The sequence below is a fragment of the Macroventuria anomochaeta genome (assembly GCF_010093625.1).
Source record: "Macroventuria anomochaeta strain CBS 525.71 unplaced genomic scaffold BU25scaffold_10, whole genome shotgun sequence".
NCBI lineage: Eukaryota > Fungi > Ascomycota > Dothideomycetes > Pleosporales > Didymellaceae > Macroventuria > Macroventuria anomochaeta.
Window position 1 is genome coordinate 508,572 of NW_022985371.1, and position 23,281 is coordinate 531,852.

A 23,281-nucleotide genomic window follows, 5' to 3' on the forward strand; every position below is an offset into this window, starting at 1 on the left:
GCGTCAAAATTGCGTGCTTGCCCTCCGCAGTTCGGCGGTTTACCGTTTGGGTAAGCAGCTGCTGGAAGCTTTGTCTTCTGGCACTCAACGCCAACACGACCGCACAAGATCACCACTATGGGTTAAGTCCCTCGAGCTGCAGGATCGAAGTTGTTGTCATGCAGTGTTGTTATGAGCGCTGGACAAGCGTACCTCATCGGACGTCGAGTCAGATCGCAGGCCCTGATGGCGAGCTCATTGTGGCATCACCTGCAAATGCAATGTTCCAAAAGTTCAAACTGCTGAAAGAGAGGCCGTTGATTGATGTCGACCGATGGGCGATAGAGACCTATGCGACACCAAGTCCTGGTATGGTATCACAAGGCTGTGTTTCCCACCGTCAATAGGCTCAGCCACGATCACTGCTCCTTTTCTTCTTCTTAGCCTCTCCTCTGTTTCCTTAGAACAACAAAGCTGTAACTGAATGGCACGATGCGTTCTCACACGGACTTTTGCATCAGATTATCTGCGATACGCCTTACTAATGGCTTGCTACCATCACACAGCCAACTACTCGAGCAACCACCCGCAACTGGAGAGATTAAAAAGTGGCATTTCGGCACATGGCGTGAGATACAAGAACGAACTGATTGCGAGTTTTGCCGCCTTGTAGCTACCACTATCGTTAAATCGACACGAGATGCAAAAATCAACGCAGATCAGCAAGTCGAAATTTTGCTTTTCCCGGATGAGCAATCGTTTCGACTGTCGTATCCTTCCCCCTTGGGTACTCGGCTAGCCTTTATAGCTGAGGACCAAAGCCAGATCCTGGCAGGGAGACCAGACACAGCTCGTTACGTACTTTCAGAGGATACTGTGATCCCGAGGATCGAGGGTTGGCTTCAAACGTGCGATCAGAATCACGCAACATGCTTGCGGTGGAATAAAGCCCGTCAGGTTAAGGCTCTTTCACTGAAACCCAATTGAATCGAAATGGCTGACTGCGATTCAGTATAATTGCAGGCAAGATGCTTGGTCCAACTTTCGTTTGATTGACCTTACTCTTGGGTGTGTGCAGCCCGCAAGCTTAGACACTCCATATGTAGCCCTTAGCTATGTCTGGGGCCAAACGCCAATGCTGAAGCTACAAAAAGACAATCTCCAGGATATGTTACGCGAAGGCAGCTTGGATCGTATCCGAAACCTACTACCGAAGACAGTCACGGATACGATTGACTTGCTCAAAGAGATGGGCGAAAAGTATCTGTGGGTAGATCGTCTCTGTTTGATCCAGGACGATGCAGATGATGTTACCCTTGGCATCAGTATGATGGACTCCATCTATCGCGGATCGTACTTCACAGTCGTTGCAGCTTCTGGCCACGATGCCAACGCTGGTCTGCCTGCAATGAGCCGTGGTCACAGTCTTGCTGGACAGGAACAGCATGTAGCACGCCTTGGTCCCAATCTTAATATGACAGCTCTCCATAGCATTGACTGGCATCTCCAAAGGTCGACCTACAGTCAACGAGGCTGGACATTGCAGGAGTTGGTATTACCTTCGCGGACACTGGTCTTTATCAATGGGCAGGTGTACTTTCGTTGTCAGGCCGCAAACTGGGGTGAAGAGACCTGTGCTGACCAGTGGCACAACTGGCTCGACGACGATGACAATAGCATATGTCGCATGCCAGACACTAGCTTTGGATTCCTGCATTCGTCCTGGGCGTATCAAAAGCTCTGTGAAGATTTCTCAAGACGCCAGCTACGCAATGACGCGGATGCGCTTCGGGCTTTCGCCGGCGTCGCTCGCCCTACGGCCGTTGGCATGGATACTCCTACTGTTGAAGGGCTACCGGCCTACTACCTTGATCATTTCGTACTCTTTATGTCATCTGATGGTCAAATGCGGCGACGAGAAGGGTTTGCGAGTTTCTCCTGGGCTGGATGGGAGGGGGTGAAATTGTGGCCACGTGAAAACTTTGAGTGGCCTTTCGAGTGGAACGGAGCCATCATCGAGAACAGGTTCAACAACCACAACATCTTGATGCATCTAAAGCACAATCGGCTGATAAGCTGGTATGCTTTACAGCCGGATTGTCGATGCATAGGCCTAACCCATAGGTCTTCGAACAAGCCTTCTCCGTTGATGGAGTTCGCGCGCAACAATCCGCATGTAGTCACCATCTCTGATTCAGCTTTGGTCACACCCTCTCAGCTAGGAAACTCAGGCTGGATCATGGATTTTGACAGTTTTACTGATGCACCAAACTGGGACGACAGCGACCGTTATTCGAGCCCCATGCATCGTTTGGCCCAGCTTCAGGTTCCTTACTCGAAAAGAGCCATCGATCATGCCAACATTTGGACAGAATTGGATAAGCCCTTCGAACATTCGAAGGGTCTTTACGGGGGATCAGTGCGGCGGGACAATTGGCTGCGACATCGTAGGAGAAGTATGTTGCCTTGATGAGGAGAGTATGCAAATCTGACGCTCTTTAGTCGAGGACCAAAAATCCAGGGTATTTTTCGAAAAAGAAACGCGGTGGAGGACTTGGGATAAGTACCAGGAGCTAGACAACCTTCGACCGCTACGTGTGAAACACAGACAGACATCTAAATCGAGTCACCAAGACCAACGGCTCAAACGACAGATCGAACATCAAGGGACGCAGGGCGATCCACAGAGTGCATCTACCCAGATACCGTAAGGCAATATCTGTATGTTGAGGAAACCTTCCTCTGACAGCCATTTAGCAACTTCCCACCCTATACCGTACTGCAATTCACCACAATATCTCTCCATCTGAAACTAGGCCCACACCCAGAGCAGCCAAAAAGTCCCAACATCATGTCCGATCGCATACCCGGCGCTCCCCTCTTATCCACATCTGACGAAGTCGTCGGATCATTGCACTCCGACAACATCGATCTCTTGCCTAAATCATATTGTGCAATTGAACTGCTCATCGTGGCGCGAGGTCACAAGCCGACAGCAGGTTCCGCACTTCTGGACATGTATCATGAAAGAGACGAGCAGCCAATGAAGCTCTTCTGGGTCATGTACGTGGTTTGGCAAGACGGTATCGCGGAGCGACGTGGCATCGGTCAGATACTGGAATTGGCTTTAGAGAATGCAGTTGGTGAGAAGCCGACGACGAAGTCTGTTCTTCTGGGCTGAATCTGAATATGGCAATCTTCACACACACCCGGGGCCTGCCTTTGTAACTTAGATCATGCTATCACAAAGCGCTGTTCATTCGATGTTCGGGAGACGCCATAGTCCTTAGCAGCTTTCCACTGGCTTGTAAAAACACCGTCCAAAGTTCCCCTTCGAGACTCCTATCACAGGCAAGGCTGTAAACAGCCTAAGAGAGTTGCACGGTGGAAAGACGGCGATTTCACACTCATCAATTTGATCGCACAAATCATCTCACTCAAAACGGCCGTACTGAAGATCGAAGAATGGCTGACACTGGACAATCAGCGAGAGCCGCTTCATCAATTTGTACTCGACCTCTACTTGTCTCTGATGTACTGCAGGACTCTTCTCAATGACATGACCTCTGTTGTCGAAAAGCTGAGCTTCGATGCATCTGGCGCCTTGGATGTGAGTAGCAAGATGGAAGTGGTCTTTGGCGAGAAGAAAAGACAAGAGTATCACAAGGCAATCGACGTTCAGGTCAACGCTCTCAACCTGTTGTTGATTGCTTGTAACTGGTAAGTCACAGTAACTGGGAACTATGGTTCGTAAGACTGATTTGGATATAGCGTCACTCTCTCAGGACAGCGGGATCTCTCACAGAAGCCTCGTAGCTGCAAGAGACCCACGACAATCCAAAAGCAAGCTGCGTTACTGCGTGTGCTCCAAGAAGTCAGTTCGATCAGATCTCCCGTATCTAACACTCTATCCAGATTATCAACGAGATTCATATTCGACCGGGAGCTTTTCGCAACCGCAGTCTACGAACGAGGCTACAGAACCTCATTGCGACGTTGGTGTCAAAACGGTAAACATCACACAAGGCGCCGCCAAACGCTCTGCCGTCCCGACAGAGGAACAGAACAATCGACAATCTGCAGAACCATCACCGGGCGTAATTCCCACTGTTCAGCAAGACTGCCCCATTCCCGTGGAACTGCGCGATCCGCCTAATACGCCAACTACACATGATCGCAATCACGTTTCAGCAACACAGCCATGCGGATCACCGAATGCGCCTGCTGCAGAGGACGAAGATGTGGATTCACTCTATGCGTACCGAGTATCCTTGCTCAAGTGGGCCGAGATCCATCTAGGTTGCCAAAGCAGCAGGGAACAAAGAATATCCATCTGATATGCTTTCGGTGGACATTGACATGGTTCGGTTCCTGGATCTCGCCGTTATAAGAGAATGACCTCGAACACAGCACTCAACCAGTGAACTGATTTCTCCAAGGAATGGACGAGAATGAATGAATGTTTTACATTACTGAGTAATTCGTGAGTGGGTGGTCGTGCACTGTGCTACAAATCTCAGATCTATACAGCAACCGTGAGCTCCTCCGTCTTCGAGGCCCCAGTACCACCTGCCGACGCAGCCGGCGCAGTCACCGGCCCAGCAAGGTTTACAGGCGTCTGCGCCTGACCCAGCGGTGGCACAACTGGTACACTCTTCTTGCTCATCTCCAAAAACCTCCTCGGCACCCCCGCCGCAGGCGGCATACCCAAGAACCCCTTCCCCCCCATACTCTCAAGCGGCTTCGCTCTGCCGCCCACATAACACCCCAAATCTCCACTCCACACGAACCCACCACCAACAACACCTCTCAGCACACCAAACGCCCTCGCATCTCTATACGCGATACCCGTCTCCGGATCTCTGTACCGCGCCACCGCGTTCGTGACAGCGCAGAGCTGCTTTGTTGGACGTATAGCCGCATCATGCGCCTCCCTCGCCTTCTGCGTCTTTGCCGCCTGGCCGAGCAGCATGTTGTTAACAAAAGTCGTAGCATCTTGTTCGTTCCACTCGAACAGCGTTTTGCAGAGTTGGATCAGTGCTGCGCGGTCTTTGTCCTTGAGCATGGAGGCGGCGGTACGCGCCCTTGACGACGTAGGCGGGGCGTCGAGATTCGGGAATGAGGAGAGGATGAGCAGGTTCCGCATTGCCCTTTTGATGATTTTGCGCCGTGGAGGTTGGGGAGCGAGGGCTGGGCGTTGAGATTGTAAGAGTAGGGCTTGTGGGCCGATGTTCGTGTTTTCTTGGGTGAGGAGGGCGTCGCTGAGGGAGGGGTGTGGGGAGAAGGTGGAGGATGTTGTGTATTGTGGGAAGGATTGGGATTGGGGGAAGGGGTTTGGAGGGAGGTCGGAGGATGGAGTTGGGTTTTGTTGGTTTTGAGTTGAGGCGTACTGGTCTATGCCGAAGAGGAAGGAGTCTTGGTTCTGGGGCGGTGCGAACGTGATGGTGCTGTTGTAGGATGACATGCCGTGGGATGAGCCCATGAACAGGTCGCCGCCCATGAAGACGTCCCCGTTGGCTGCTTGTGATCCAGCAGCCCATGGCAGCTGTATGTCTTGCTGCAATGACTGAGACGCAGGTACAGAGAACATCTCTGGAGAACTCATGGGTGGTGGGTGCTGGCCTAAGCTGTCATGGTGTGGCGTCTGTGGGTCGGCGGCGGCAGCAGTCACCGTCCGCTCAGTCGGTTCAGGCTGAGTGATTTGTGTGTCTGCCGCTGCAGGTTCCTTGTTGAGCTTCTCTTCCAGATGTCCGAGAGTAGGCGCGTCCTTGCCCGTGTACCTGAGCTTGTCATCCACGTAAATGGCCGGCCCACTATAGTATCGAATGAAGGGTCCTTCGATCTGCCGGTTCTTGAGCGCATCGATCTTGGCCTGCCTTTCGGCTGCTCGTACTTCTTCTGCTTCTTCCCACCTATGTAGGGTCTTCTTGTTGATTCTTTCCTGCCGCGCAGCTTCGGCAAGGCGCTCTGCCTGCGTCAAGGGCTTTGGCTCGTCCTTCTTCTTTCGAGCCTCGGCAGCTTTCATCATAGCCAGTGTGTCGTCTCGCCGCCTATCCTTCTCCTGCAGCTTTGCCAGCGTGCTTTCCTTGTTCGCCACCGTCTGCCGCCGCGACGACGTTCGTATTGGTCCATCCTCTTCGGTAGGTATCCAGGATGCTCTTTCAGACTTCTTCTTCGGTCGAACTGGCGCGGATGAAGTGGACTCGATTCGAGGGACGTCGATCTTGACTTTCTTGCGTGCAGCGGTAGCGAGACGGGCAGCGAATGGATTGGTGGCTATCTTGCGCTTCTTGGTACGTTCTTGCCGCTCGGCTTTGCGCAGTTCCTTCTCGCCCGCATCGTCGTCGTCAGCAGCAGCAGCAGCAGCATCACTGTCTTCCTCTGAGGATGAAGAATCCATGTTGTAGTCCTCTTGCTCGTTCACATCTCCGCCCCTGAACTCCTCCTCGTTTGCGACCTCTTCCCACTCTTCTCCCCACTCCTCTTCTTCAGCCTGCTGGGCGAGCAGCGTCGACATGCGGTTTCCAGCATTTGATCGCCTGGCTCGCGATGTGACCATGAGATCGATAGGTGCCTCGGGCTCGCTCTCGTCTGCATCATCCTCGGATGCGCCAGACCCCTCATGGTGCTCGACTGGGGGCGCATCATCCACCACCGTGGGCTCTGGCGCCTCAGAAGACATGGTGGGTAGATCGACAGGCAGGGGATGCACTGGCAAGGCACAGCAGCGTGCGGGGCAAGTGCAGGTGGAGGGGGAGGGGGCGCTCTGCGGCGAAGCGAGTGTGTCGATGGCGCGTTCACGGCAGAACAGACCGTGGTCCAGGGTCGCGCGACGTCTTCTCGAAGGCTCCCATGAATGCGCCGGCTATCGTTCGGTGCACGCGGCAGCCGGGGTGCGTCTGGTTCAGCGGTGTCGCTGTTTATGCTGCGTGTTTCAGGTGCCGTCGTGGTAGGCTGCGCCAATTGTGGAGAGGGTGAAGGTGCAGTCACTGCGCGGTGCAGTCACTGCGCGGGTGCACGCGCCTGCCAAATGTTTCAATGACGCGCCCGCCGTTCAGGAAAGGCTCCGCCAAGTCACGGAGATCCCTTTCGGCTCTGGCGAAGACGCCCCTCGAACACGCCCCTCGAACACTTGAAACATAGCGCCAGCCTGGGATTGACAACGGTTGATGCCGCCTAGTCCGCTTTAGTCAGTCTGCCTGTAAAGCTGTCGAACACTTCGCGCAGACGGAACCGTGGCATGAATCCGTGCCTGCTTCTAGAAGACCATGTTTCAATGGCCATCCTGGGCCGTCCCTATATGCGTGCGACTTTGGGCTGAGGACAGTGAATCGCAATTGGCGGTGCCTCCTGCAGGCCGTGCTGCATTTTACGATGCTAGAAAATGTGTTCTCGTGCGGGCACACCACAGAGCTGCAGACCGAGTGTCTCCCTCTCCATGCAGGATACCGATGCATACTTGTGCGCATTTTAGCAGCAGCAAGCCAATGAGACCACATGGCAGCGCAGAGCTGTGAGTGTCCACGTCAGATTGGAGGTGCGACGCGCCTCTGAACGTTTCAGTTCGGCCTACTAACCATTCCCGCGGGCCAACCAGGGAAACGCTCACACGAGGACCCCCTATTGCTGCTCTGATGAACAAGACTTGCTGCGTGCAGTGGACGAGCACCTTGAGCAGCATCGTGGAAGGCCTTCGATAACAACGGCATCTCATCGAGCAGGATCTGCGCATTGGCCCTTTAGCCTTTCCTGTTGTTACGTTGTTGGTGAACGTGCTCTTACGCTAGTCTGGCAACTGGAGACCAACACTCCCCTCGCCGTTAGCGAGAATCACTTTCATTACCTCACGCACCATCTTGCCCTACGCTTCCTCTCCCATCTCTGCTGCTGCTGGACCGCCATCCTCAATGAGCGCTTGTGTCTAATCAGATCTCTCTGCTTAATCATATCTTTTCCTTCGTTCTTCTCCAGCAACCCCCGGCGTGGCTGTTTATTGCACCAGAGTCCGCCTGCCTCTACCGTCAACGCGCTTCATTGCGACCAGCGGGCCCTCCAAGTCATTCCTTTCGGCTTTCGTCGCTTTCCTCGACCGCGCTCGCCGTGCCTCGAGACGCTGTGAGGCTCCTCGAGATCCTCCGGACCCCCGCATATACAAGCACCAGCCGCGACACTCGACCCGCAGCACACTCTCGACTGAGCCGTGTTCGCTGCTGTACTGTGGAGAGCACAGATTCATCTGTACATTGCGCATCGACGGACTGGGTCCCAAGGGCGTTTCTGCTTGAAAGCCCCTTGCACAGGCTTGCGCTGAGCGACCACACCCTCTTTGGCCGGCACCAACCACCTGCGCGCGCCCACCTCTCCAGCAACCCACAGCTCCTACACGGTCGAGAGACAGCATCTATAATCCATAATGGCTCCGACCTCGCGCCCCGAACATCACATCAACCTGGCCTATCTGCCCCAGTTGAGCTCCAACGCCCCGCACTCTGCCTCCTCCAGCGGCGCTGCATCGCCCGTTGAGCCTCCATCTGGCGGCCGCTTCCCTCCAAGCACGTCGAACCCATTGGGCGCGGCTGCAGCAGGCGCACGGCTGGGCTCCGGGTCTCCGTCGCATGAATATGGCGGTAGGCTATTTTCCAAACGGTTTGTCGCACTCCTGAAACAACTTGTTGTGCCTGCTAACGTGGAACGCCAGTGCACGCGAGATCCAAGCACAGGAAGGATTGACTCCACCAATGTGGGGGCCTCCTACCAGCGGCAACTCCACGCCATTGCGTGAGACCATCCCGGAGTCTCCCAGCGGTGACAGCTTCCCTGACTTCAACCATGCCATGCCAGAGACCACGTCAGCCTCCCAGACATCTACCCGTCGTGCCCGCGCTGGCACTCTGCCTTCACGCTTCTCTCCCTCCGCAGCACCCGGTGGCTTAATGTCCTTGCCCTCTTCCTCCCTCCTGCCCAAGACCTCGCGCCCTACACCCTCTACTAGCCCCTTCAAGCCCGGCCCAGGCACACCCACGGAGACCAGTGGAGGCTTCGCTGCACCTGGCTCTACCAACGCTGCTGCCAAATCAGTACTTCTCTCTCGCCTTCGTGCTGGCTCAATGCCTCAACGCCCTGGATACCTGCCTCCCTCTGTCTCCCCGTTCGGCAACTCCATCTTTTCCACTGGCTGGACGAGCAACCGCGAGCGCAGCAGCACGCTTCACAGCATTGCTTCTCAGCCATCGAATGGACCTGGCTCACCTCAGTCACATTTCTCCCGGGACTCGCTTGCTGATACCGATGTCAAGACCCTTGACTACCTCGGCCTTGTAGACACACCTCAGCCAGTGCGCGCTCAATTGGCTCCCTCTGACATTGAACTTCTCCTTGAGAGCCAAAGGAATGCCAATAGCCAGAACATGAGCAGTGCCAACCGCTTCCGCTCCTACTCGGTCAACGCCAAGGAGAAGTATGCTGAAGATGAGGATGAGCTCGACCAATTCGGCAACTACAGTGGTGCTATGACGCCAGCTGAGGCGAACGCTCTTCTGATCCACGAAGCTGTTCGCCAACACAACCTTGAGGTTCAAGCTTTTGCCAACTACGCCTCAAGTGCCCGTCCTCGTGCCAGGACTGCTGGCGTTTTGGACGCACCTCAGCAACGGCTGATGCGGAGCTACATGCCCACTCGTCTGGGAGCCTCCGACTTGACGGAGGATGCTGAATACAGCCTTGCCGAGTCCATCAAGAACCTTCATCTGCGTAGTGCACATGAGTCGAGCGCGAACCTCGGCGACGATGGCACGCTTGAAGGCCCGACTCGATCTCTGTGGTTGGGCAACATTCCTTCGTCCACGACCGTCTCGTCTCTTAACGTCATCTTTAGCACTTTCGGGTCCATCGAGTCCACTCGTGTTCTGACACACAAGAACTGCGGTTTCGTCAACTTCGAGAGCCTTGAGAGCGCCGTGCAGGCCAAGTCTCAGCTCAACGGCAAGGAGATCTTCCCTGGAGCCGGACCCGTGCGCATTGGCTATGCTAAGATCCCAAGTGCGGCTGCTACGCCTGGTCACAACGGCCTTTTCCCTTCGCCGAGCCCAGACCCACACGCCAAAGCTCAGGCGGAAGGCACGACTGGTACTAACAACACCACGATGGCAAGTACTGCTAGCTTGGCTACTGCAAACGCGCCTCTGACGACTCCCGAGCTGACTGACATCCGCGGCGACATTGTCCAGATCGTGAAAGATCTGGGTGCAACGGACGAAGACCAGAGCAGGATCATCACACAGGTGGAGGCAGCCATCCAGTACAACAGCTACGTTGACGAGATTCCTCCTGTTGAGGAGCCTAGCCACACTCGTGTTCACGATGCACCAAGGCTGCGTGAGATCCGCAAGCGTATCGATAATGGCTCTTGCTCTACTGAGGAGATTGAATCGATTGCCATGAACATGCTTCCTGAAATCGCCGAACTCTCATCCGACTACCTTGGAAACACTGTTGTCCAGAAACTGTTCGAGCACTGCTCTGAGCACGTCAAGGAGGCTATGCTTCGCGAGATCGCCCCTCACCTGGCCAAGATCGGTATCCACAAGAACGGAACGTGGGCTGCGCAGAAGATCATCGATGTCTCCAAGACACTCACGATGCAGAAGATGGTTGTGGAAGCTCTCCGACCGTACGCCATGGCTCTCTTCCTCGACCAGTTTGGCAACTACGTCATGCAGGGCTGCCTCAAGTACCAACATCTCAACAACTTTATCTTCGAGGTGATGCTTGGCCGTCTCTGGGATCTTGCCCAGGGTCGCTTTGGAGCTCGCGCTATGCGTGCCTGTTTGGAGAGCCACTTTGCAAGCAAGGACCAGCAGCGTACAGTTGCCGCTGCGATCGCCCTTCACAGCGTGCAGCTCGCCACCAACGCTAATGGCGCGCTGTTATTGACTTGGTTCCTCGATACTTGCACTTTCCCTAGGAGGCGTACTGTCTTGGCTCCTCGTCTGGTCCCCCACATTGTCCACCTCTGCACACACAAGGTTGCTTACCTTACCGTGCTGAAGATTATCAATCAGCGCAACGAACCGGAAGCTCGCGATATCATCCTCCAGGCATTGTTCTTCTCGCCCAATGATCAGGTCTTGGAAGAGATCTTGTCTGACCAAAACTGCGGTGCTACCCTTATCTTCAAGGTTCTCACCACTCCTTTCTTTGACGAGAAGATCCGCGCAGAGGTCGTGCAGAACGTGCGCAACGTCCTTGTTCGCATCAAGGCTCAGCCCCAGCAGGGCTACAAGCGTCTCATGGACGAAGTAAGTCTTTCCACGCGAGGTGGACCCGGCCACCGCGACTCGTCTGCCACCCGATCTGCATCGAGGGACAGCTCGCATATCGAGCCGAGAGGTTTCTATGGAGCTCCCGCTCCTGGCTTCGACCCAGTTGGCCTACAGCGCACCTCAAGCATGGACTCTAATGGCTTTGACCAGTATGCCATGGGGCCTGGTGGACCGATGTACATGCCCAACATGCAAGCTATGAACGGCCAGCAGCAGCTTCAGTACCAGCAGCTGCTTGCTCGTCAGGGCCAGTTCTACCCTCATATGAACGGTTTCCAGCCTGGAATGGACGCTTACCGCAACGCGTCTCCGGTTGCCGCTCCTGGCTTCACTGGCTCGCCAATGATGCAGCCTGTCACCCTTGCAGGTCAAGGCATGCCGCCTGGTATGGGTGCGCAGATGTACCCCTATGGAATGTACATGCCTCAACAGCAGCAGCAGCAGCAGCAGCAGCAACAGCAGGCTGCTGGAGGTGGCCAGCGACGTGGTCGGGTAAGCAGAAATGCGTCCCCAGCGCCTGGCGCTAGACGCTAACCTCTCCTACAGAGATAGGCTCCTCTCCTCCAGACAGTCTCCTCTTAGCTGCTCGCAGCTTTCCCAGCGTTGCTTTCGATAGTATCGCATCATTCTTGTCTATTGTTTCGTCATCTCTTCTCGAGCGAGCGGATAAAGCGGCATAACATTATCATCTCATCTCCTTTGTATACGACCTCCTACGTGTTGGAGAGAAGGGAGCTGGCCTGCCTTGTGTCTCATTACCTCACGACGTGCATGCTCTCTTCTCTTGGACGACATCGGCGCTCGAACACATTCGTTACCGTCGCTCGCTACATTTGCATGCGCATGGCTTGGGGTTCAGCAGGCGTTTTCACACATCCATCTTCCTTGTACCTTAACTGTTCAAGTCGGCGTCTCTGTACAACGACTTCCTTTTTGCATTTCTACATGCCTTTGGTCTATCGTGGTGGCTGGTCGGCTGGCTGGTTGACACGCCAGATGGACGAATCAATGTATTGTTATGGGTGGGACGATACATGTGTGCGGTCATCTTTTGTCTGGGTGCTGCTAGTGCTGGCATACACCTGAGTGAAGGTGGTCGAAGGGCGCAAAAGTCGAGCAACTTGTGGTTCATATTTTGCTTGGGATCTTGGGGGCACTGGTGTTTGTTCTATATATGTGTTGATTTGGTGGGAAGATTTGGCGGTATAGGACGAGAGCATAGATAGAATTGAGATAGGCACCCTCGGTGCTTTTTCTATTATCGCTGAATTTCACCTCTTGACTTAACAGCGTAAGATCTGACTTGCAGGATGATGCTCGGCCTTCACAAAGACACTTGCACCTCGCTCGTATTTTCGGCCGAGCCATTGACATTCCAGAGCAACAAACACTGGATCCAAACACTGGATCGAGAGGCTCAACAGATGTCACATCCACAGCGACCCGAAGCTTGCTGCCAGATAAGGTGCTTATCGAAACCAATCAAGCTTCGCGCCAGCACGCTAACGCGGGTTCCCCAGCCAAACGACGTCACAGCTGCACCGGAAGTTACGGAGGACCAGGAATTCGCTTTCGCAACACCACCGTCATTGTGGATTGGATATATACCTGCGCACCTCTGTAGCATCCTTCTTCCTAAAAATTCAGCGCTTTTGATACCCCACGTTTCCTTCTCAGCATTTGCTTCTGCAACTTCGCGACGCGCCGGGAGCAGCACGCGACGTCAACCGACAACCAGGCCGACCACACTACGATAACGAGCAATTGAAGCTTCACACACGACACAATGGCGGACAAACTTGGCGCATTGAAGCCCCAGAGGAAGATCGAGCTGTACTCGGGGAACTACTTCGCAGCATGCACGCTCGGCGGTATCATTGCGTGTGGACCCACGCATACCATGGTCACTCCTCTTGATCTGGTGGGTACAAAATGCGCCTAACAGCATACATCTGGATCTCTGCTCATTTACATGGAATCAATCGCTAACATGCTCCAGGTAAAATGCCGTCGCCAAGTAGATGCAAAGCTCTACAAATCCAACGCCGAAGCTTGGAAAATGATCTACTCGAAAGAAGGCCTACGCGGCGTCTTCTTCGGCTGGTCACCCACCTTCGTCGGCTACTCGTTGCAAGGCGCCGGCAAGTACGGATTCTACGAGGTCTTCAAGTACCTCTACGGCGAGAAGCTCGCGCCCGGAGCCCCCAAAACATTCGTCTTCCTCGCTGCCTCCGCCTCCGCTGAGTTCCTCGCCGATATTGCGCTGTGCCCCCTCGAGGCGATCAAGGTCCGCATGCAGACTACGATGCCACCGTACGCAGATACACTGAGAGAGGGTTGGAGTAAGGTGGTCAGGGAGGAGGGTGTTGGTGGATTGTACAAGGGTTTGTACCCGCTCTGGGCACGTCAGATTCCGTACACGATGGTTAAGTTTGCGACGTTCGAGGAGACGGTGTCGCGGATCTACAAGTTCATCGGCAAGCCGAAGGAGTCGCTGAACGGGCTTCAGCAGACTGGTGTCTCGTTTTTGGGTGGTTACATCGCGGGTATTGGGTGTGCAGTTGTGTCGCATCCCGCTGGTACGTCTTCATCTCTTGACAAACTACCCAAAAAGACGGTATACTAACAACTACCAGATGTCATGGTCTCGAAACTCAACAGCGACCGCAAGGCCGGTGAGGGTGCTGGACAAGCGATCACTAGGATCTACGGCAACATCGGTTTCCGCGGTCTCTGGAACGGATTGCCGACACGTATCTTCATGATTGGTACTTTAACCGCGTTCCAGTGGTTGATCTACGATTCGTTCAAGGTCTACCTTGGTCTGCCGACTACTGGTGGTCACTAGATGAGTGTGCAATGATTCCAAGAGGTTGGTTTCTTAGGGCGTTGTGGAGTTCAAGTCAGATGCTGGAGCGTGTGAGCAAATCCGAGTTCAATGAATCCTTCAACTTACATGACGCATATCAACAATGTTCAAGACAACGACGGTGATCCTAGCTACCAGTGTTGGATTGTCGACAGAGGGTAGGCGTTAGTCAGCGGGTGAAGCTCAGTGTCAAAAGTGAGACGTTCCAATCTCCTTCCTTTCTCGATTTCGGTCTGCGCATCTTCCTCAACATCTCCAGGGCTGCAACAAAGCTGCGGATGGCTTACAACGCTACCGAGCATAACAGAACAAGCCGACACTGTAGTCTACGAGCACCATGATGGTCACTAGGTCGGGTCTTGGTCTTGCAACGGAATCGCCAGAGGTAAGATGGCATGGACGTCTCTCGTCTCCTGCAATGCAATACCTGCAGCAACTTTCTGCCCTCAAGGACAACTCTCAGCAATAGTGTTCTCCCGGCCAATATATATCCAACCACAGCCTGTCTAGTTTACAAGATGGTGCAACGTACCGCAGGGTGTAGAACTGATCAGCACCCAAGCATCTAGGCCGTTGCCAAGCTGAAGCTCTCGGTCCGAGCAGGGGCGGAGACGGACAAGTCCTGGACAAAATGCCACCCAAAAACTGCAGAGATTTCGTCGCTGACTTGTGTGTACATTGCGTAAACTCACACAAAATATCCATGGGGAAGTAGCCGTCGCCGCTTAGATAGACACAGCATGCCACTCTTGTTATCGCTTCGATTTGGCGCCTAGAAGTATGTATTCCACTCTGTTCAACTGCCGGCAGCAAAACGAGCCTGGAAATATCGCACCGGTGTTGGACTGTAATCCGCAAGGCGGGAGTATATAAGGATAGCTCGAGGCGTGGAGATAATGAAGCAGTGCGCTTTCTGACAGACTCAGCCTTGCAAAGCAATCGGCATGGCACCGTCCCTTCTTCTGGTCTGCACAGCTGCTGCAACCCACGGCGTCCACTCCGAGTCCCTACCTTGTCAACACCTCTCTTTCGAAGGCCCTGTAGACGTCAAAAAGGGATCTCTTCACGCTTTTATAGGAGACGAGCCAATCGGAAGATCGAAGGACTACCAAGTCAAAAGAGCGGGCGATTGAAGAAGAGAGCTACCTTTGCGGAAGTCTCAGATCCTATGGGCCCTTGGTTCGATGGGTGTTGAATACTTGAAGCAGAAGAATTTAAACGAGACTTTCGTCGTGGCTACGAAAGAGAAGAAGTTCGAAATTCTCGGTGGTGGTATCTCAGGATTGCTTACCGCGGTAAGTTCTTCAGCCATGTCTTCGAATCAAACGGATATTTCTCTGAAACATGGCCGACGTTCTCTCAGCTCATCAATCTTCTCCGCTTCTTGGATTTGCTGCCATGTTGCTCTCTCATGAAGCGCGCCATCGAACGCATAGTCTTCGATGGAGCCGTCAAAGCTGCCATGCAGTACAAAGAGCGCTTCTGGGAGCATCTCGAGCACCCCATCGTTGGTGGCTGTGGCCGCGTTGATATCTACGGCATCGGACAGCTCTGTTATCCTAGCTACAAGATCAACAGTACAGGCCTCAGTAAGTACCATGCTCACATCCGACATCTCTTTCTCCGACGCTGTTGTCGCCTGCTCGATGCCTGAGAAAGAACATATCGCATACATTCAGTGCGCCATGGTCGAGCTTCACGGTCTCATTGCCGACGAGATGTGGACGGGCAACTACACGCGGCACTGCTGGGATCAGGATGAGCGTCATGCAGACAGTTGGACGGTGCCGATTGTGCCACAGCAACAGCTTTGTCTGCCCGCGTTCTAGCAAACCGAGTTCATACCGTGTTCATTGGAGAGCATAGGTCGTACACACATTCGTGGGTGTTCAGTGCGTTGGAGAGTGCAGTTAGGGGAAGTGTGCAGATGTTGCTCGGCATTAGCCTCATTGATGAAGTGAAGGAAGTGAATAGGCGCTGGATGACGAGGTGGACCAATTTTTGAGGGAGCCATTGTCTGAGAAGAGGCAAGAATCGCTATCAGTATAATCATACAATGGGTTAAATTCGGAGGCTGATCGCAAGTAGTAATTCGATACATTCTTGCAGATAGCAAGTATATTATCGCAGGGTTCTGCCGCAGGACCTCGCATTTCTGCTGCCTATCCGGACACCTGTGTGAGCGAATGACCTTAGAACTTGAATTGATAGAGTATCTCACGAGATATGGAAGCACTTCCGGCCAATCGAAAAGTACCTCACACGCTCTTCCTTTGTATGCACCGTCTGCAAAGGGAGCTCCTTGCCGAACTCCAGAGCATATTGTGTTCGCCGAACATTTTGACGTGCGTGATGCACTACGCCTATCAGATCATCATGATGATGATGTTGATACGCCGGACAGAACGGAAACCCCTCCGCGTTGTTTAACAAGTCCCTCATTCGAAGACGGTGGCTGCAATGACGTCTGGCGTATAGTCGGTCCAGAAATAAGTATCCGGCTCCGCATACTCGGCGAGAGTATTTGACGGCTCGTACTCACTCTGCGAGTAATTATCCTTTGCAGCTATCGAACTCGCATCCAAATCCTCGGAACACCAATTCGGTCCTACACAACCTCCATTCGTTTCAAGGCCAAAGCACTCACGAAAAGAAGCGAAACACAACCACCATGTCTTCAGAACCTCTCACCCTTATCTCAGCAACCCCCTCCCCCTTTGCGCGCATGAACCGCATCGCTCTCCAAGTAAAAGGCATCCCCTTCGAACTCCAAAACGAAATCCCCTGGGAATCAAAAACCCAAACCCCAAAATACAACCCCCTAGAAAAACTCCCCATCCTCGTCTTCCCCAAAAACGACCCTCGGCCCCCCGTCTACGAAAGCGCACACATCCAAACCTACATTGTCGAAAAGTACGCCGACAAGGGCCCAAAACTACTTCCCGGCGATCTAGACGGGAACCTGATGGCCAAGCAGATCGTCGTGCTGAGTGTAGGATGTATGGATGCCATGGTGCTGAGCCGCTGGGAATCAAGGCGCGAGAAGGAGCAGCAGAGTCAGAAGTGGATTGATCGGCAGAGCAGGAAGGTTGATGGGGCGATGTGGGCGTTTAATGATTATGTTGAGGCTGCGCAGAAGGATGGGAGAGAGTTCGTTGTGGGGGCTGAGTTGACGATTGCGGATATTGCGATTGTTTGTACGGTGGGGTTTATTGATTTTGGGGAGGTGAGGCCGGGGTGGAGGGAGCAGTACCCGAAGTTGGCGCACTACTTTGATCATCTAGATGCTCGGAAAGAGTTCAAGGAGACGAGGCCAGTTATGTTTGATCTGACAGAGAAGGTTGTCTAGGTGCTGGTTAGCGGAGTGATGAGTATAACGTTGTTGCAACCTAGTTCAGGAAAACGTTCATGTTTGTGCACAACGTGCCGAACAGCATATATCCACCAATTCTCATCTCCGCATCTCAACAAGTCAGTATCAACCAGCGCAACCATCATGTCTCTCACCACTCAAAAATCCATCAGCTATGAGACATGGAATCGAATCGGCTCACTTCCCACCTTCCGTGTGTCCAACATATTCCGCACCGTCGACGTCCTCACGATGCTCCACTTCGGTCCACCATTTCCCCATAACCCAGCTGTGTATGATGTCACCGTATTGAAGCAACCTGGAAGCCACGACATCCGCGGATTTGAACGGACCAAGTCGTGGATGACTTGGTACCTTGAGACTGCTCGGTCAGTCTTTGAGTGCTTCCCAACGGTCAAAATGAAGGATATGCGTGATGGTTTGGGATTGAATGGTGCGGCCTGGAGGGGAGTTTAGGGATGTTGCGGGGGCGCTGTAGTTGAATGGTGATGGTCTCTGATGCTGTGTCTGCGGGTTGGTCCATCATGACAGTTGCCGTAGATGATATCAAAGTTGATAACCGTAACTATGAATCCCTCCACAACGTCTCAAGTCACTCGACACAAAGAACACTGTGCCCATTCGCTCTTGTTACACTACTCTCTCTTCTTCACAATGAGTCTCGCACAACGTGCGCGCCTAATCATATGCCCACCCTCACTTTTCTTGGTCTCAGAAACATCCTTTTAAGACCACTTTCCTAAGTGGAACCTGATCAACTCCGCCATCATGTCTAACAACACATATGCCCACACTAACCGCATCGAAGTGATACCCAACTACGACGGTCGCATCATCAAACATGGACAATTCACCATGAAAAGCATCTCTGTCCCCGGCGGCCTCTCGTTCACCTCTTCTACCCTCTTCCACGCCATCGAAGACATCGCCGCATGGCAAGACCCGTCTGCGCCTACCATCGATGATCCCAGAGTCCAGGCGCTCGCAGAGATGCTCAACGAGCTCAATCACTACGGGATTTGTGGGTATTGGCGGCTCAAGGCGTATATGAACTATCACACTGACGCTGTTCAAAAAGCACGACGTTTGCCTGAGGTGAAGACAGATGAGGGAGATGACATGGGTGTTGCTTGGCTTTTGGCCGAGGAGAGCCGATTTGGAGATCTGGTGCAGGCTTATTTTGATGTTGCTCGGAAGGGTGAAGATTGCGTGCGTAAAGAGAGGAGGAAAGCAATGGTGATAGGGTAAGAGGCTATAGCCTTGATGTCACATTGACAACATAATCTACGTAAGACATGATATACAAGACGCAAACGAGCAACAGAAAGACTTGCCTAAGAGCTAACTAATTTCTCTTACCCCATCAATAGACTTGAACTGTCACCCACCTTGAAATCTTTCCCAGCAAACTGCTCCTTCGCAGAAAAAAAAATCATACCTCATGAACTCCGGGATCTTCTCGCCGTTAGCAGAGCCATAGACCTTCTCCTACCTCCTGAAACCCATACTGATGTGCAGTAGTAGGTCATTTACCGTCGGTATTTTGATATGGTCCGCGTTCAGACATTTATATACGATCCTGTGGAGCATGTTGCTGTAGCATTTATCCCTATCTCTTTTCTCTAGGTGCCACTTTTCTTCGCCCGGTGGCTGCATGACCTGGTCTCTGCCCACGGCTTACGACGACTTCGTAGTGTATAGCATGGAGAGCTTCAGCATGGGCGCGAAAGATTGTCCAGAGATATGGCTCTGGTATTCGCTTGCTGGATTCTTGTTAGTGTGATGCCATACAAACGCCTTAGCGACTTACTTTGGGTTACGCCAAAAATTTGTTAGCAAATCGTGGATGTCCTCGAAAGAAGCATAGTCCATGTAGATATCGCCCAGATGTAGCCCTGACGGACGTATATGCAGCGAAGAATCGTAAGCCTCCAGTATGTGAGGGCAGTTCAAGCGCGAGAGATCCTGCTATATACCAACCTCATGCCCAACGTCGAGGCTCAACTGATTTATGTTAGTATCTCGAGAACCTTTACAGTCATTCGCTATAAAAGTATTCCGACACAGTGACTCAAAAGCTTTATATAGGGACTCACCCTGGCGATGTGACTGTCAGCAGTCACTAGCGCAAACAATTGCAGAAGGCGGGTATTTCGAGGCCAGTGTGTCTTGCCAAGATCGATGTATTCCTTTGCTTTGTGATTGGGATCAAAGTCTCGACTGTAATCGTTCCAGATGTTTAGTTACTCCTGGAACCTGCCTGCATGGATATTAACGGAAAGGTCTGGAATGCTCCGGTAGTGAACCACACCCGTATTGTCCGAGTCATCTGTCCTGACATCAAAGATGAAGAATCTCATGTCTTCCTGGTCGTCTTCACCCACCGCGCGAATCGCATTCCTCTCGTTTTCATTCAGATAAAGATTCTCGTCACGCAGTCGAGTATCTGGTCGCGCCTTGGCTGCCCGGATACAGATATCCCTCTGCTCAGCGTCTGACATTTGCCATGCATGGTACACCTGCTCAGATGTGAGGTTCTCTGTGAAGGTCAGTAAGGAAGAATGCGCGGAAACAAGCCAGCATACGCATTAGAACATAGTCTTGACCCAGCAAGAGGCCTGATCTGAAGAGTTCGTAGTCCTCAGGGAGCTCGTCTGTCACCTGTTCCATAAATGGTAGATCTTCATCTTCCTGTATGTAGATGCGATTCAAACCCTCTTGGCCCCAAGTTTCGAATTTAGCAGCGCTGTAAAGTCAAATGCCATTGTTATGGTTCAGTCTGGCCGCAGTGTGCAAAATTGCAGATGTCGAGTTTGTCACCGTGAGGAGTAAGTCCGGTCGAGGAAATGTTATTCTAACCAAAGAGGCGGCGTGCTCAAGCGCTTCCATGTTGCAACCTTGGTTTGACACGAAGACACAGGTGGTTTGCTTTGTGTATTCAGGCTCGAATCGGCATAGCTTCTGCAGCCGCGCTGATATGGCGGCGGGGATTTCGGAGCAATGTCGAAAGCGACAGCGATTGTCTCGTGGAAGATATGATGGATGTCAAGAGCGATAGTGGACAAGACGCCGACCCCATGTGCGACGCTACAAGGGGAGGGACAGCTAGCAAGTGACAGGAAACAGCTGCGCACATCGCACGAATCGCCACTCCGCACACTTGATCGAACATATTATGCATTACTACTCTCATCTCTACTGATCATTGCCATGTTTTCCGCACCTAAACGCCATCCCATGCCCTAAATCTAAGCCAGCCTAAAAGCCAGCTGTAACACGAAGTATATACATACCATCATATCTCATCCTTTATTTACACCATCACCAACACCATCCCTTTGTTCTCTACCTCCTAACCTCCCAGACAAGGTACGGACCAATAACCGCCGCCGCGGTATAAATAATCAAAAAGCTCTCAACAAAGAGCACATACGGCACCTTCCAAACCGGCACGTCCCTTGCGCGACACATCACAGCGTAGAACGCAACGCTGAAGAAATGGAAGACCAGCACCGCAGGGTTACGAATCAGACCGCTCAGAAGACCAGCGGGTTCGCTGATGTGTCTGCCGCCGAGCTGGAAGTATCTGAAGCACCCGTTCTTGAGGGCTGTGAGGTGGACGTTGTTTGCTGCAAATAGAGAGTACAATGCCATGGCCAGAATGTTGATAACACTCGATCCGTCCTTGCGCGCCCAGTGGAACTTGCTCATCGCCGCGAGTACAGCGTCTGTCTCCTCTAGATTTGGTATGTTTTGCGGTGAAAGCAGGTTGGTAAGTGTAACAACATCGTTGAACGCTACTGTCATGCCTCCTCCGGTGAGCGGGTGGCGCATATTCATCGCGTCGCCGAGCATGATGAGACCGCGTGTCTTCTGTGTCGCAGGAGGAAGGAAGGAGTTGGGCATCGACCTCAGCTTGCCTGCCTCGACCGCACGCTTGAAAGCTGGCCGTACACATTCGGGTAGATTGGGGACAACGACGTTGAGCATGTGATTCTTCACACCTCCTGCTTTGACGCTCGCACTGGGCAGGCCCTCGGGGATGTCGACAAGGATTCGAGTCTCGTGGGTGCCAATCTGGTAAATCAGGATCGGAGGTGCGTCGGTGAGGATAACGTGGCCGTGATAGGGCATGGGGAGTTCTGCGTCGATCATTTCGAGTCCCCAGAATTTGCTGCGGACCTGAGGCTGGTGGGGAAGGTGCTCTTTGCGGAACTTGGAAGCATAACCGTCTGCTACAAGTGTTACGGCACCGAAGTAATAGTCTTTCTCGCCCTTGGTCTGGCATTCTACGCCCAGAACCTGGCCCGTGTATCCGTTCTTTACCGTGTCGGTGACGGTGCTCTCGACGACGGTAACGTTCGGTGCGGCTTGGGCAGCGGCCCGCAGTTTCGCGATGAATTTGCCGTGGTGGAAAGAGCGACCCTCCGGCTTCTTCGACGGCTTCTCGGTGATGAGGTTGTCAGGGTAGGCGATATGTACGGGTTCCCTGTGGTATGAGACCTGGTAGCCGTAGCAGGGAATGGCGTCGATGCCCTCGAGACAGTCTGTCACCCATAATCAGCACACGCTCCCTTGTGCCCTATCCTCGAACCAACATACCCCTCAAGCCCAGCTTCTCCAGCGCATTGACACCGCCCGGCTGCAGCAGCTCGCCCACAATCCTGTCCGGCTCTTTCAGGCTCCTCTCCAGCAGAATGACACTGCGACCCTGCTTGCCAAACGCAACAGCCGCCGCGCACCCGACAATGCCCGCGCCGACGATTACAACATCGGCCTCGTGGTGCACGCGCCGCCTCGCCTCGCGCAGGTCTGATGTGTATGTCCCCGCGGCGGGGACTTCGGATGTGGAGGTATCGCGTGCTCGCAGTGAGGGCGATGCATTGACGCCCGGCGGCAGCGTCATGATCTTCTCCGAGAACATGGTGAGCATCGACATGGTGGGCTGTATGGGGTGGGCTGTATGGGGTGGGCCTGTTGAAGGACCCAATTATCTATGCAATTGAACGGTCGTTGCAAATACGAGGGGAGTGAACGCCTGTGAACGATGGGGTAAATGCCAGACGTGGGGTTCGTGACGAAATCAATTATTGTGGGTGTCGCATATATCAAAAGTCCTCGACGCAACGTCAAGCAGCTGTCAATGGGTCTAACTGTTTGGCACTGGTGGCGAACACGCGATCTTAAACCGCCGTGGTCAACAGGGAAATCGCGGGCGGTGAGCCCCGGCCAGCTGCGCCCGCCCAGCCCGCAAGCCCCTGGCAGAAAGATGAGCCAGCCAGCAGTGGCGTGAATCTCATCTCATGTGAAGACCAGCAGCGTATCGTACCATACTCTGCAGTTTGCGCGCTCCATTTACCCGCCAAGGATCTTATTACTGTTTCTTCTCCTTTGGAGCATGTCTATGCACAGGTTCTGACATGTGACAGCGCAAGCATGGACGCATCTGCATCTGCAGTTCACGTGATCAATCAAGGCAATTTTCTTCATTGGCTAATTAGGCCTTACTGCAGCCAGTGGGCGTACAGGAAATAAATATTAAAATAAAAATAAAGATAAAAAGTCTAACATGTAGCGACAGTAAGAAAGTGCCCGAATGCGAGTCATCGTAGCGTTCTCATAGTTCCCTTTGGCTCCCGTGCCTGTCCCAAGCCACAGTCGTCGTGGTACATTGCGCGTCCACATCGTTAAGCCACCCAATCCTCTTGTCCGCCCAAGTCCTGTCTATAACGCTGTACT

General features: G+C 53.2%; 9 protein-coding genes across 9 annotated transcripts; 7 read left to right on the forward strand and 2 right to left on the reverse strand.

Annotated features, from left to right (window-relative positions):
* Positions 1 to 158: 158 nt before the first annotated feature.
* On the forward strand, positions 159 to 3,160 carry BU25DRAFT_447350 (HET-domain-containing protein; the record flags this gene model as incomplete). Its single annotated transcript, XM_033709537.1, has 5 exons — positions 159 to 348; positions 698 to 936; positions 1,058 to 2,435; positions 2,482 to 2,686; positions 2,737 to 3,160. The coding sequence occupies 5 exons, from the start codon at positions 159 to 161 to the stop codon at positions 3,158 to 3,160; spliced, it is 2,436 nt and encodes an 811-aa protein (XP_033563573.1).
* A 1,282-nt stretch (positions 3,161 to 4,442) lies between these two features.
* Positions 4,443 to 7,096, reverse strand: BU25DRAFT_21292 (YL1-domain-containing protein). The gene has a single exon (XM_033701227.1). It carries the CDS (start codon positions 6,659 to 6,661, stop codon positions 4,502 to 4,504), a length of 2,160 nt encoding a protein of 719 aa, XP_033563574.1. The 5' UTR covers positions 6,662 to 7,096; the 3' UTR covers positions 4,443 to 4,501.
* Positions 7,097 to 8,052: 956 nt separating this feature from the next.
* BU25DRAFT_21296 (uncharacterized protein) lies at positions 8,053 to 11,953 on the forward strand. The gene is made up of 2 exons (XM_033701228.1): positions 8,053 to 8,625; positions 8,678 to 11,953. Exons 1-2 carry the CDS (start codon positions 8,393 to 8,395, stop codon positions 11,832 to 11,834), a joined length of 3,390 nt encoding a protein of 1,129 aa, XP_033563575.1. The 5' UTR covers positions 8,053 to 8,392; the 3' UTR covers positions 11,835 to 11,953.
* A 1,130-nt stretch (positions 11,954 to 13,083) lies between these two features.
* On the forward strand, positions 13,084 to 14,216 carry BU25DRAFT_409282 (mitochondrial phosphate carrier protein-like protein). The gene is made up of 2 exons (XM_033706019.1): positions 13,084 to 13,879; positions 13,937 to 14,216. Exons 1-2 carry the CDS (start codon positions 13,291 to 13,293, stop codon positions 14,146 to 14,148), a joined length of 801 nt encoding a protein of 266 aa, XP_033563576.1. The 5' UTR covers positions 13,084 to 13,290; the 3' UTR covers positions 14,149 to 14,216.
* A 778-nt stretch (positions 14,217 to 14,994) lies between these two features.
* On the forward strand, positions 14,995 to 15,998 carry BU25DRAFT_465593 (uncharacterized protein; the record flags this gene model as incomplete). Its single annotated transcript, XM_033710659.1, has 3 exons — positions 14,995 to 15,464; positions 15,533 to 15,758; positions 15,829 to 15,998. The coding sequence occupies exons 1-3, from the start codon at positions 15,354 to 15,356 to the stop codon at positions 15,996 to 15,998; spliced, it is 507 nt and encodes a 168-aa protein (XP_033563577.1). The 5' UTR covers positions 14,995 to 15,353.
* A 782-nt stretch (positions 15,999 to 16,780) lies between these two features.
* Positions 16,781 to 17,615, forward strand: BU25DRAFT_465601 (glutathione S-transferase domain-containing protein). Its single transcript, XM_033710660.1, has one exon. It carries the CDS (start codon positions 16,841 to 16,843, stop codon positions 17,516 to 17,518), a length of 678 nt encoding a protein of 225 aa, XP_033563578.1. The 5' UTR covers positions 16,781 to 16,840; the 3' UTR covers positions 17,519 to 17,615.
* A 695-nt stretch (positions 17,616 to 18,310) lies between these two features.
* On the forward strand, positions 18,311 to 18,790 carry BU25DRAFT_420240 (uncharacterized protein; the record flags this gene model as incomplete). Its single annotated transcript, XM_033707993.1, has 1 exon — positions 18,311 to 18,790. The coding sequence occupies one exon, from the start codon at positions 18,311 to 18,313 to the stop codon at positions 18,788 to 18,790; it is 480 nt and encodes a 159-aa protein (XP_033563579.1).
* Positions 18,791 to 19,242: 452 nt separating this feature from the next.
* Positions 19,243 to 19,567, forward strand: BU25DRAFT_409284 (uncharacterized protein). Its single transcript, XM_033706020.1, has 2 exons — positions 19,243 to 19,305; positions 19,353 to 19,567. Exons 1-2 carry the CDS (start codon positions 19,286 to 19,288, stop codon positions 19,558 to 19,560), a joined length of 228 nt encoding a protein of 75 aa, XP_033563580.1. The 5' UTR covers positions 19,243 to 19,285; the 3' UTR covers positions 19,561 to 19,567.
* Positions 19,568 to 19,785: 218 nt separating this feature from the next.
* On the reverse strand, positions 19,786 to 22,699 carry BU25DRAFT_489967 (SE-domain-containing protein; the record flags this gene model as incomplete). Its single annotated transcript, XM_033711461.1, has 4 exons — positions 22,145 to 22,699; positions 20,976 to 22,089; positions 20,128 to 20,288; positions 19,786 to 20,081 (listed from the first exon to the last, which is right to left on the reverse strand). Exons 1-4 carry the CDS (start codon positions 22,479 to 22,481, stop codon positions 19,786 to 19,788), a joined length of 1,908 nt encoding a protein of 635 aa, XP_033563581.1. The 5' UTR covers positions 22,482 to 22,699.
* Between the last annotated feature and the right edge of the window lie 582 nt (positions 22,700 to 23,281).